General features: G+C 36.8%; 1 protein-coding gene across 4 annotated transcripts in view; it reads left to right on the top strand.

The window, feature by feature from the left end:
• Nucleotides 1-12,576, top strand: part of KLHL5 (kelch like family member 5) — a 95,063-nt gene that overhangs the window by 49,719 nt on the left and 32,768 nt on the right. For all 4 annotated transcript variants that reach the window (XM_025290156.3, XM_025290155.3, XM_044945978.2 and 1 more), the window contains one exon: nt 3,839-4,051. In XM_025290156.3, the coding sequence (XP_025145941.1) occupies nt 3,839-4,051 (213 nt within the window). The remainder of the gene's footprint in view (nt 1-3,838; nt 4,052-12,576) is intronic.

Here is a 12,576-nt window from a genome sequence, read left to right as displayed (position 1 = left end):
ATGGAATAAATACAAACATTTGATTTTTTTGCAGTTTTAAATTTGGTTTCTTGACCTAGAAAAGCTATTTAAAACATTGAATTTTGCTAAAATACCTGCTTCAAAACCAAAGTAATAATTTTGAAGAGCACTTTGTGTTTAACCTTGAGTTCAGTAGTATTTCCATAAGATGTTGAAAAACTCCATTTTCACTTAATACAGATTATACCAGAATGGAATGGCATTGTTCTGAAATAGATATATCAACAAATAAGCTATTAAATGAATATTTGTATAATCTCTTTCTCACTGATGAAATGCAGTTAATACCATTTGAAAGTATGGCAATAGTTACTTCAGTGTTGTATAACTGTTGACTGTTCAGTTCAGTTGCTCAGTCGTGTCCGACTCTTTGCGACCCCATGAATCGCAGCACGCCAGGCCTCCCTGTCCATCACCAACTCCCGGAGTTCACCCAGACTCACGTCCATCGAGTCAGTGGTGCCATACACTATACTTGTGAACAATTAGAAATGTATATTATTTTGATTTCTTCAGAATCTTATCTAAAATTAAATAATAAATATCTTTCTATTTATCTGTGTGATCTTTGTCCCTAAAGTTTTTGATGCCTGAATAATAGCCAATTGAGTTACAACTTCCTAGAGCTGGAGATTTAGGCTGTTTCTCTCTTTTTTTCTTTAATATTATAGATAACAGTACAGAGAAGCATCAGGTTTTTTCCCCCCTCTTGTGAATTATTTACCAAGGATTAAGCTGCTCATGGGATAGCTAGGAGTTGAGAGCTTCAACATTTTTATAGCTCTTGCTATGTGTTATGAAATCATTTTATAATGTCAGTATACAATTGAGTAGAACAATTTGCTTGAAGCCATTCAGCCCTGAGGTTTTATTAAAATATATTTCTGAAAAATGATAATCAGTCATTTTAAAATAGATTCATTTGGGCATCTTTAACAAATCATGATGAATTGAAGCTATTGAATATTGTTAATTATTCATGTATGGTTTTCCTCTTAAGAATTTCTACGAAAGGAATGAAATGTCAACCCAAGATATATCTTTGATCAGTATAGGACTTGGGTTACTAGAGGCTATATGGAAAATATAATTCTCATCTTAATATAGCAGATAATTTTTGATAGTCCTTATCTCTAGCTCTAATTTAAATAGCTTAAGCTATTTTTAAACAGCTCTAATTTAAACAGCCTTAGCTTTTTTACTAAAACTCTGTGCTGAGACAGCCATAGTGCATTAAGAAGCGTAAGAAACATTAAGGGACAGTACTTCACAGCATTTGCATTTATATTGTAACTATATAAATAGCCCACGCATTAAGACTTGTACACCAGAAGACTATTTTCCTTCTCTTTAGATTGTTTAGCATAATAGCTTAGTAAAAATTATTATTACTATTTCACACCTGAGGACATTTTTATCTTCCATTTCAAATTACAAAGAGCGTGATTCAAGAATGTGGCCAGAACTGAGTCATCTTCAATCTAAGATCCTGGAGTTCCAATACATTCTAGGTCAGCATTTTTATTTTGGCTCTGAAATCTCTAGGAGGCTCCAGGGAGCTCCAGTTCTTTATGTCTCAGCACGGAAAGAATTCAGTGAGAGGCCAATTCTGGAGTAGATATCACGCTTCCATCATAATTCCTCCTCAATATTGAGCAGGAAAGTTTTCTTGTCCCTACATGGAGGAGGTGGGACTGTCGTGGCACTATGGAAATACTATTTCAGATCCCAGTACAATGAGGGTCCTTCACTTTGAAATGTCACCTTTCCATAAAATACTGTTGTTGTTGTTGTTGTTGATGTGTGCAAAGAGCGTGTCCTAGGGGTTCATTAACTTACTGAGCTCACTGGGCAGGATATGGGTCTCATGCCACCATTGTTCTATTGTTTGGGAGCATGTCTCATGCTTCTGTCTTATTGTTTGGTTGCTAAGCAAGGCTGCTTGGTTTTGTGGGTAAGAAAACCTGCTTTCTTGAGTGATCATTAACTTCCAGGAGTCTCCCATACTTTTTTTCTCCTACTTACAGTCCCCTAGGGCAATTTACTATTTAATCGCCTGTGTTGTCCCTTTCAGTTCAGTTCAGTTGCTCAGTCGGGTCCGACTCTTTGCAATCCCATGAATCTCAGCACACCAGGCCTCCCTGTCCATCACCAACTCCCAGAGTTCACTCAAACTCATGTCCATCGAGTCGGTGATGCCATCCAGCCATGTCATCCTCTGTTATCCCCTTCTCCTCCTGCCCCCAATCCCTCTCAGCATCAGAGTCTTTTCCAATGAGTCAACTCTTCGCATGAGGTGGCCAAAGTATTGGAGTTTCAGCTTTAGCATCAGTCCTTCCAATGAATACCCAGGACTGATCTCCTTTAGAATGGACTGGTTGGAGCTCCTTGCAGTCCAAGGGACTCTCAAGAGTCTTCTCCAACACCAGAGTTCAAAAGCATCAATTCTTTAGCACTCAGCTTTCTTTCTAGTCCAACTCTCACATCCATACATGACCACTGGAAAAACCATAGCCTTGACTAGAAGGACCTTTGTTGGCAAAGTAGTGTCTCTGCTTTTTACTGTGCTATCTAGGTTGGTCATAACTTTCCTTCCAAGGAGTAAGCATCTTTTAATTTCATGGCTGCAGTCACCATCTGCAGTGATTTTGGAGCCCCAAAAATAAAGTCTGACACTGTTTCTACTCTTTCCCCATCCATCTATTTGCCGTGGAGTGATGGGACCAGATGCCATGATCTTAGTTTTCTGAATGTTGAGTTTTAAGCCAACTTTTTCACTCTTCTCTTTCACTTTCATCAAGAGGCTTTTGAGTTCCTCTTCACTTTCTGCCATAAGGGTGGTGTCATCTGCATGTCTGAAGTTGTTGATATTTCTCCCAGCAATCTTGATGCCAGCTTGTGCTTCTTCAGCCCAGCATTTCTCATGATGTACTCTGCATATAAATTAAATAAGCAGGGTGACAATATATAGCCTTGACGTACTCCTTTTCCTATTTGGAACCAGTCTGTTGTTCTATGTCAAGTTCTAACTGCTGCTTCCTGACCTGCATACATGTTTCTCAAGAGGCAGGTCAGGTGGATTGGTATTCCCATCTCTTTCAGAATTTTCCTTTACTCTACCCCTATCAGCTCTTTTTCCTATGAGAGCAAAAGAACTTTGTACATAGATCAGGTTAGATGAGATTAAAGTTTTCACATCAGACCTAAAATCCTTCGTGGTCTTATAAATAATATTAAAACACTTTAAAAGGCCCGTTTGGGTTTAGGATAGCTCTAAGGACACAGGCTCTTGCCAGGCAGAGTCTGAGAAGAGTTCCGTGGTCCAGAATGGTCTTGGGAAATGTAGCCACCCTAGAAGCCATTTCTGGGTAAGAGAAATACTTCACTCTTACCCAGGTATTTGGCTCCCCTGTTGGCCAAATTCTTCAGCAACCACAAATCTGAACTAACTTTTGATGTTGGAGTATCATATAAAGTGTCTTCTTTCATTTTTTTCTATCTTCCTTTGAAAGACTTGCCAAAACTATTCCCTAACTTGAGCAAAGCAATACCTAAAAGTCCTAGATTTATTTTTTAAATTGTAATACTTGATATATCACTTTAATCCTGTGTATACAGAGAAATGAGAATTTTAATAACAATTACAGTTTAAATGTTATTTTTTACTTTTTTTTCCCCCTTTTAAGCAATAATACATTGTTAGAAAGGGCTAAAGTATAAACTGTGTTTTGGCATCTAATTAAGAAATGTTTAGTTTCTTTTAAACTGTGATGGAAAGAAGAAACAGTATTTCTTATATGCTCTTTTTTTCCTCCAGGAAAATTTCATGGAAGTAATTCGAAACCAGGAATTTGTATTATTACCAGCCAGTGAAATTGCAAAGCTCTTAGCCAGTGATGACATGAACATTCCTAATGAGGAGACAATATTGAACGCACTTCTTACTTGGGTTCGTCATGATTTGGAACAGAGACGGAAAGATCTCAGTAAACTTTTGGCTTATATTAGGCTACCTCTCCTTGCACCACAGGTAAACTATTTTTAATTATTTAAAATAATTAAAGTTTCAACAACTTTGAGTAGACACCATTCCACACATCCCGAGTTCAACAAAACATGAATTGAAAATTTTTTTTAATTCCAGAAAATTCAAAAATGCAAAACTTGAATTTGTTCTGTGCCAGCAACTATTACATAATATTTACATTGCATTTACAACTGTTTATGTAGGAATTGCATGGTATTAGCTAGGTATTATAGGTAATCCAGAGATTATTTAAAGTATATAGGAAGCTGTGCAGAGTTTAATTGCAAATACTACATATTTAAATTGAGATACTGGTATCGACAGAGGTCCTGGTACCAACCCTCTGTCCCCAGAATACTGAGGGACTACTAATTACATTAATATGAGCTAATTACAGTATGCTAATTACATTAATTAGTGCACATTAATGCTAATTGGGCTTCCCTGGTGGCTCAGATGGTAAAGCATCTGCCTGCAATGCGGGAGACCTGGGTTTCGATCCCTGGGTCAGGAAGATCCCCGGGAAAAGGAAATGGCAACCCACTCCAGTACACTTGGTTGGAAAATTCCATGGATGGAGGAGCCTGGTAGGCTACAGTCCATGGGGTTGCAGAGAGTCGGACACGACTGAGCAACTTCATTTTCACTTAATGCTAATTGTGTTAGTCGCTCAGTTGTGTCCAACTCTTTGTTACCCCATGGATTATAGCCCACCAGGCTCTTCTGTCCATAGTATTCTCCAGGCAAGAATACTGGAGTGGTTCCCATTCCCTTTTCCAGTGGATCTTCCTGACCCAGGATTGAACTTGGGTCTCCTGCATTACAGGCAGAATCTTTACTATCTGAGCCACCAGAGAAGCCCATTAATATTAGCTTGTCTATAGGTTTTTTCCTTAGTCTGTTCAACGTGGTTGTTTTATGTATGTTCCTATGAAATGTTAAGGTGAAAAGATAGTGAGCTAAAAAAATTTGTTTTTTTTCAACCCAGAAAGTCTGACTACCTAAATTGCATTCATTAAGTAACATCGTTGCTTTGGGGTTAGTAATTTTATTTGACTCAGCTACAAACCTATCCTAGCAATTGAAGAATTAATAAAGCTGCTAATGAAAGAAACACTGAACTCTAGGAACCAGAAAATTTAGATTAATTCATGTGCCACACATTTATTAAATATCCACTAAATGCTGGACTCTGATGATAAACAAATTAATGAGACATAGTTCTGACTCTGACATTTTAAAACTCTGTGACTTGGCATGTTCACATACCTTGGTTTCTTCATCTGTCAAGTGGAGATCACATCCTTTCTATCTCACAGGATTTTTATGAGGATCAGAAAAGTGCTCTGAAATAAAATGTGCTATAAATAATGATAGTGTATTATCACTGTTTTAGAATTGAGAGATACCTAGTTGGTGTATTCAAGGCAATTAGTCATAACATATATACATGCATGGTTTCGCCTTTTTATAGTTTCAATTGGAATATACAAAAATTTCCTCTGCCTGCCTGGCTGCTTTGGAGAAGGAAATGGCAGCCCACTCCAGTATTGCCTGGAAAAGCCCATGGACAGAGGAGCCTGGTGGGCTTGCAGTCCATGGGCTCATAAAGACTCAGACATGACTGAGCGACCTACACACACTTGGCTGCTTATTTTGAGGCCTTAAGTAGAGTCCTTGAAAGAAAAGGAAAAAATGAGCTATTACTGCTCAAGATCAGATTTTTTTGTTGTTGTTTTAAGTGTTGTGTGTTTTGTTTGGTTTGTATTTATCTTGAGCATTATGTATTATTTCCAGCTGTTGTGAGCAAAAGTTACTGTTTGCTCTCTACCTTACAGAAACAAAAATCAGTGTGATACTTTACAAGAACGACTTCCCTCTTCAGAGGTAGAATATTGTATGAATTCATAGGAGTGAAACTGCATGACTTGATAATTCAGGAAAAATAACATCATAAAACATTTCTTAAAATCAGATTTAAAGAGGACTATTTTTACTGGTATCCAGCCTAATTTTTTTCCTTATCCTTCTCTAGAGGAAAGAAAATAAAGTCTGAAAAATCCTAGTATACTTTGAAAAGAACCTGTGCAATTAAGTAACCTGACAATTTACTTTAGCCCTGTAGTTTCAAATATTTATGATACCGTATTTGCATGACTCTCAGAGACCTTTAGAATTTCTTTTATCCAGGATACTGCTGATAATCATAGTCATAAGATCTTATGAGTTGAAAAGCATGTTGGAGATCATTTAGTCTAACACCTGTTGTACAAATGAAATAACAGATTAAAAAAGTAAAGCCATATGTTCAAAATCACAAAGTGATTGCATAAATCATGTTCTTTGGCACTGTGGTTTTATTTGACTTTAGACTAGAGCTAATAAGAGACAGGGGCTTCCCTGGTGGCTCAGTGGTAAAGAATCTGCCTGCTAATGCAGGATACGCAAAGAGACTTGGGTTCGATCCCTGGATTGGGAAGATCCCCTGGAGAAGGAAATGGCAACCTACTCCAATATTCTTGCCTGGGAAATCCCATAGACAGAGGAGCCTGGTGAGCTACACAGTCCATGGGGTTGCATAAGAGTTGGACATGACTTAGCAACTGAACAAGAGACAGAGGTAGACCTTGAACCCAAATAAAGTTACATGCCTTTTCTACTGAACTGTTGTGCCTCTTGAATGTACTTCATGTAAAATTGCTGGGTAGGGAGGATATCAGGTGGAGGAAGAAAACGATTAAAAAGCAAATCAGTAATTACAATATAATGAGATAAAGTCTGTGATAGACATGGCATTATGAAAGCAATTGGAGTGGTCCACCTAGACTGATAGTGGAGAAGCTAGGAAAATCTCTCAAGTGTCACTCAATTTGCAAGCCATGTTAGTCACCCAAAAGAATGGGCATGATAGCCCAGAAAAGATAAGAGTCCTGGTTATGGAGCCATGAGCAAATATATCATGTTCTGAAATCTGAAGATAGCATGCATAGCTAAAGTTACAGAAACAAAAAGGACAATATTGAGAGATGAGACTGGAGAAGGAAACAGACCAGATTGTGGAGGAATTCTAGTCATGCCAAAGAACTGGGATTTTTTTATCTAAAAGCAATAAGGAAGCACTAAAGGATTTTAAGTAGGGAATGGCATAATTAACCTTTTATTTTAGAAAGATCCTATGATTGCATTGCAGAGAATAGATTGGAGGGATCAAAGTAGAAACCTGCTAAGGAAGACTGTTGGATTCCGACAAGTGAATTAAGCACTTTTAAAAAAAAGTGGAGGTAGAGAAATTAATTATGACAGTCAAGAGCTATTTAGGAGGTAGGATTGATACACTGGAATGATTGAATGTACAAGGTGAAAAAAAGAAAGAGTCCAGAATAATTCTCATTTGTGCAATGCAGTTGATGAAGGTGCTGTCAGTTAATACAGAATACAGGATGAAGCATTGATTTTGAAGGTGGGGAAGGAAGTAGAAGAAGCACATTCCCAGAGCTTATTGACATCTTTAATCCTCTTAGAGTCTAAGAGGAAGTTTTAGAAACTACTTATTTAGGTTGTTGAAGCCAAGGGGAAGAGAGTGACACCAATCAAAGAGAACATAAAAGCACTAGAGGTGGAACCCTAGGAGATACTAATATTTAGTGATAGTCCCATATCTGCCTAAATAACTGTAGTACTATTAAAAAGAGATTGCAGGTTCCAGAAAGGGAATTTTATCATCATTAGATGCTGCAGAGAAGACAGATAAGGACGGTAAATGCATTGGATTAACCCAGTGTTTCTCAAAGTGTGTTCCCCAACTGTAAGATCAGTACCACGTGGGTAATTGTTTAAAATGAAAATGATTAGGCTTCCACCTACTAAATCTGAAACTCTGGTGGTGGGGCCAAGCCAGTTGTGTATTAATAAGCCCTCAGTGCATCTGATGCACACTCAAATTTGAGAACCACTGTCTTAGCCCAGGGAGTAGCAATGATGGAAGCCACATTGCTCTGTATAATTTAAACAACTTAATAACACCTCTTTGAACAATGTTTTGTTTTTTTTTTCTACAGTGATAATTCTATATGGCACCATTATGGCATTCAGAGATACTAGCAAGGTTCTTTTTTTTTCCTTACTAAAAGTAAAGGGCAGATTTGGAGAATTAGAGTTGTCAAGTGATAAAGTATTGAAGTAGACTCTAAAATCATCAAGAAAATCTTGGATTATGTTCTGAATGTTTTATTTTAAAAGATAGGAAAAGGATGAAATTGCTAAGAGTAGGTCTGAAAAGTTCTCATCACAGACATGAAAGAAGATAACTATGTGGGGATGAATGTTAACTCGACTTACTATGGTAATCATTTTCCAATATATAGATATGTCAGATCATTGTGTTATACATCTAAAGCTAATGTTATATGTCATTTATATCTTAATAAAAAATAAAAGTGACAAAGCAAAAAAATGTCTAGTGCCTATCAAATAAATGACTGATTTTTTTAAAATTACCATTACATCTAGTTACCTAAAGAATTTACTTTCATAAAATAATTCCTTTCTCATACAGTTTTAACCCTATTCTGTTGGTAAGAAACATTCTCTTTTAGCCTAACTATAATGAGTTCAACCTACATATAGTCATTTTATTGTAGTGTCTCTTTAAAATAATATAGGAAATAATATATATCATTATAATCCTGAACCAAATAATCATTTTAGTGTGGCTCTATTTTTAAACTCTGAATAATCCAGAAGATAGGTGTGTGTGGTTTTATTTTACCTTTGAAAGCATTCCAGACTTTTCTGTTCATTCCTATTTTAAACAATGTGGATGAAAATGCAGTTGGCCCTCAAACAGCATGGGGATTATTCTGTGTATAATGTATCACCTGCCCTCCATGTGAGATTCCTCCATATCTATGCATTCAACTAACCATGGATTGTGTCATACCGTAGTATTTATTGTTGAAAAATATCTATGTATAAGTGGACCTTCATGGTTCATATCCATGTTGTTCTAGGGTCAACTGCATTAGGGCATTATTTTAAATACTTTGATATCTAAATTCTTAATATTCCCAATGATTAGTCTGCATTACAAGTATATTGGTCTCCACTATTCTGTTCTCAGTTCTCATTGTTGTTTTTTACTAAAATTCAGAAATATAAAACAAATCAGTATTTATCTTTAGCATTCTTTTAATTTACAAGTTTGGGGTACCAAAACACTTTTTAAAGCCTATGGAGTTCATAAATCATTCACATTCTGTTATTTACTCTAAGTAGTATTTGGGGGAAATATTAGTATTGGGGGGAGATAGTTTTAGTGCAAATTACATCAGTTTAGTTCAGTCGCTCAGTTGTGTCCGACTCTTTGCGACCCCATGGACTACAGCACACCAGGTCTCCCTGTCCATCACCAACTCCCAAAGCCTACTCAGACTCATGTCCATTGTGTTGGTGATGCCATCCAACCTTCTCATCCTCTGTCGTCACCTTCTCCTCCTGCCTTCCAATTTTTCCCAGCATCAGGATCTTTTCCAGTGAGTCAGTTCTTTGCCTCAGGTGGCCAAAGTATTGAAGTTCAACTTCAGCATCAGTCCTTCCAATGAATATTCAGGGCTGATTTCTTTAGAATTGACTGGTTGGATCTTGTTGCAGTCCAAGGGACTCTCAAGAGTCTTCTCCAACACCACAGTTCAACAGCATCAATTCTTTGGCGCTCAGCTTTATAGTCCAACTCTCACATCTATACATGACTACTGGAAAAACCATGGCTTTGACTAGATGGACCTTTGTTGACAAAGTAATGTCTCTGCTTTTTAATATGCTGTCTAAGTTGGTCATAACTTTCATTCCAAGGACCAAGCATCTTTTAATTTCATGGCTTCATGGCTGCAGTCACCATCTGCAATGATTTTGGAGCCCGAAAAAATAAAGTCTGCCACTGTTTCCATTGTTTCCCCATCTATTTTCCATGAAGTGATAGGACCAGATACCATGATCTTAGTTTTTTGAATGTTGAGTTTTAAGCTAACTTTTTCACTCTCCTCTTTTACTTTCATCAAGAGACTCTTTAGTTCTTTGCTTTCTGTCATGAGGATCATGTCATCTGCATATCTGAGGTTATTGATATTTCTCCCTGCAGTCTTGATTCCAGCTTGTGCTTCATCCAGCCCAGCATTTCGCATGATGTACTCTGCATATAAATTAAATAAGCAGGGTGACAATATACAGCCTTGACATACTCCTTTCCTAATTTGGAACCAGTGTGTTGTTCCATGTCTCGTTCTAACTGCTGCTTCTTGACCTGCATACAGATTTCTCAAGAGGCAGGTCAAGTGGTCTGATAAGCCTGTCTCTTTTAAGAATTTTCCACAGTTTGTTGTGATCCACAGTCAAAGGCTTTGGCGTAGTCAATAAAGCAAAAGTAGATGTTTTTCTGGAACTCTCTTGCTGTTTCTGTGATCCAGCAGATGTTGGCAATTTGATCTCTGGTTCCTCTGCCTTTTCTAAATCCATCTGGAAGTTCATGGTTCACATACTGTTGAAGCCTGGCTTGGAGAATTTTGAGCATTACTTTACTAGCGTGTGAGATGAGTGCAATTGTGTGGTAGTTTGAGCATTCTTTGGCATTGTCTTTCTTTGGGATTGGAATGAAAACTGACTATTTCCAGTCCTGTGGCCACTGCTGAGTTTTCCAAATTTGCTGGCATATTGAGTGCAGCACTTTCACAGCATCATCTTTTAGGATTTGAAATGGCTCAGCTGGAATTCCATCACCTCCACTGGCTTTGTTTGTAGTGATACTTCCTAAGGCCCACTTGACTTTGCATTCCAGGATGTCTGGCTCTAGGTGAGTGTTCACACCATCATGGTTATATGGGTCTTGAAGATATTTTTTGAATAGTTCTGTGTATTTTTGCCACCTCTTAATATCTTCTGCTTCTGTTAGGTCCATACCATTTCTGTCCTTTATTGTGCTCATCTTTGCATGAAACGTTTCCTTGGTATCTCTAATTTTCTTGAAGAGATCTCTAGTCTTTCCCAGTCTATTGTTTTCCTCTATTTCTTTGCACAGATTGCTGAGGAAGGCTTTCTTTTCTCTCCTTGCTATTCTTTGGAATTCTGCATTCAATTAGTTATATCTTTCCTTTTCTCCTTTGCCCTTAGCTTCTCTTCTTTTCTCAGCTATTTGCAAGGCCTTGTCAAGTATGTGAGTAACGATAAAAATTTACAAATTGAACATGTTTCTCATCTTTTCTAAATGTTTCCACTTTAGTAATTTGCCATTCTTTTTTGGCATAGAAAGTACATGGTGTTGCCCTAAAATGCAGAGTATATGAGGGTCTGTATTTTGTAGTCCTTTCTCAGTGCCTTCTGAATCATTTTCCGAGTGATATCTGGTCTTCCATTCATCTGATGCTTATATTACTGGATTCATATTTTCTTCCATTACTGTCATCTCTCTACTTAAATATAATTAATCCCATTTATTCATAAATTATAGATACTGTCAGCATGCTAAGAAATATATTTCACTGTAGTAACTGTTGAGTCTTCTAAGACTTTACTTTCTACAGTTTTTTCACATTTATATTTATTTAGAAAGGACTAAAGCATTTATGTATAACAAGTAGTAGAAATACTGAGATTAATCTAAATGAGCCATTTGATGCGTATTCATTAATGACTTGTAAAAAGTATAACTATATTTTGTGTGCATAGGATAACATGGAATGATTAATATCAGAATTTACACTCTGCCTTAGATCCTGAGACTTACATCTTTTTTTTCAGTTTTAATATTTGTTTTTATTAAAGTATAGTTGATTTACAATATTGTTAATTTCTATTGTACATCAAAGTCATTCAGTTATACAGATGTATAAATTCTTTTTAATATTCCTTTCTATTATGATTTATCATAAGATACTGAATGTAGTTTTCTGTGCTGTCAGTTATATATAATAATTTTTATCTGCTAACCCCAACCTCCCACTCCATTTTTGCCTCAACCCCCTCTGCCTTAAAAATCACCAATCTGTTCTCTATGTTGAGACTTCTGTCTCAATTTGGCTTTTTTTTGCCTTTTGCATGCTGTTCTCAGTTGCCAGATGCCACAAACTATTTTACAGTTACTTTTGTTGTAGACTTCCTTCTCTTCCATTATCAAAATATGAACATATTCTCAACATTATTAGCCATTAAGTAAGCACAAAGTAAACTCACATTTTTCACCCACTCAAGTGGCTGAAAAGAGAAGACAGTAATAATCGTTGGTGAGAACGTGGAGAAACAGGAACCCTCGAAGATAGCCGGTGGGAATATAAATCGTGCAGACACCTTCTAAAACAGTTTGGCAGTTTCTTAAACAGTTAACATAAATGTGTACCATATGACCTAACAACTCTACTCCTGAAAACATATCTACATAAAGACTTGCACACAAATGTTCTTAGCAGCCTTATTCATAATAGCCAAAAACTTGAATGTAAGTGCCTATCAGTTGGTAAATGGTTAGATAAAATACGATGCAT

This window comes from Bubalus bubalis, chromosome 7 (genome assembly GCF_019923935.1).
Source record: "Bubalus bubalis isolate 160015118507 breed Murrah chromosome 7, NDDB_SH_1, whole genome shotgun sequence".
Taxonomy (NCBI): Eukaryota; Metazoa; Chordata; class Mammalia; order Artiodactyla; family Bovidae; genus Bubalus; species Bubalus bubalis.
The sequence above is the reverse complement of the archived record's forward strand: the minus strand, read 5'-3'. Positions and strand labels throughout refer to the sequence as shown.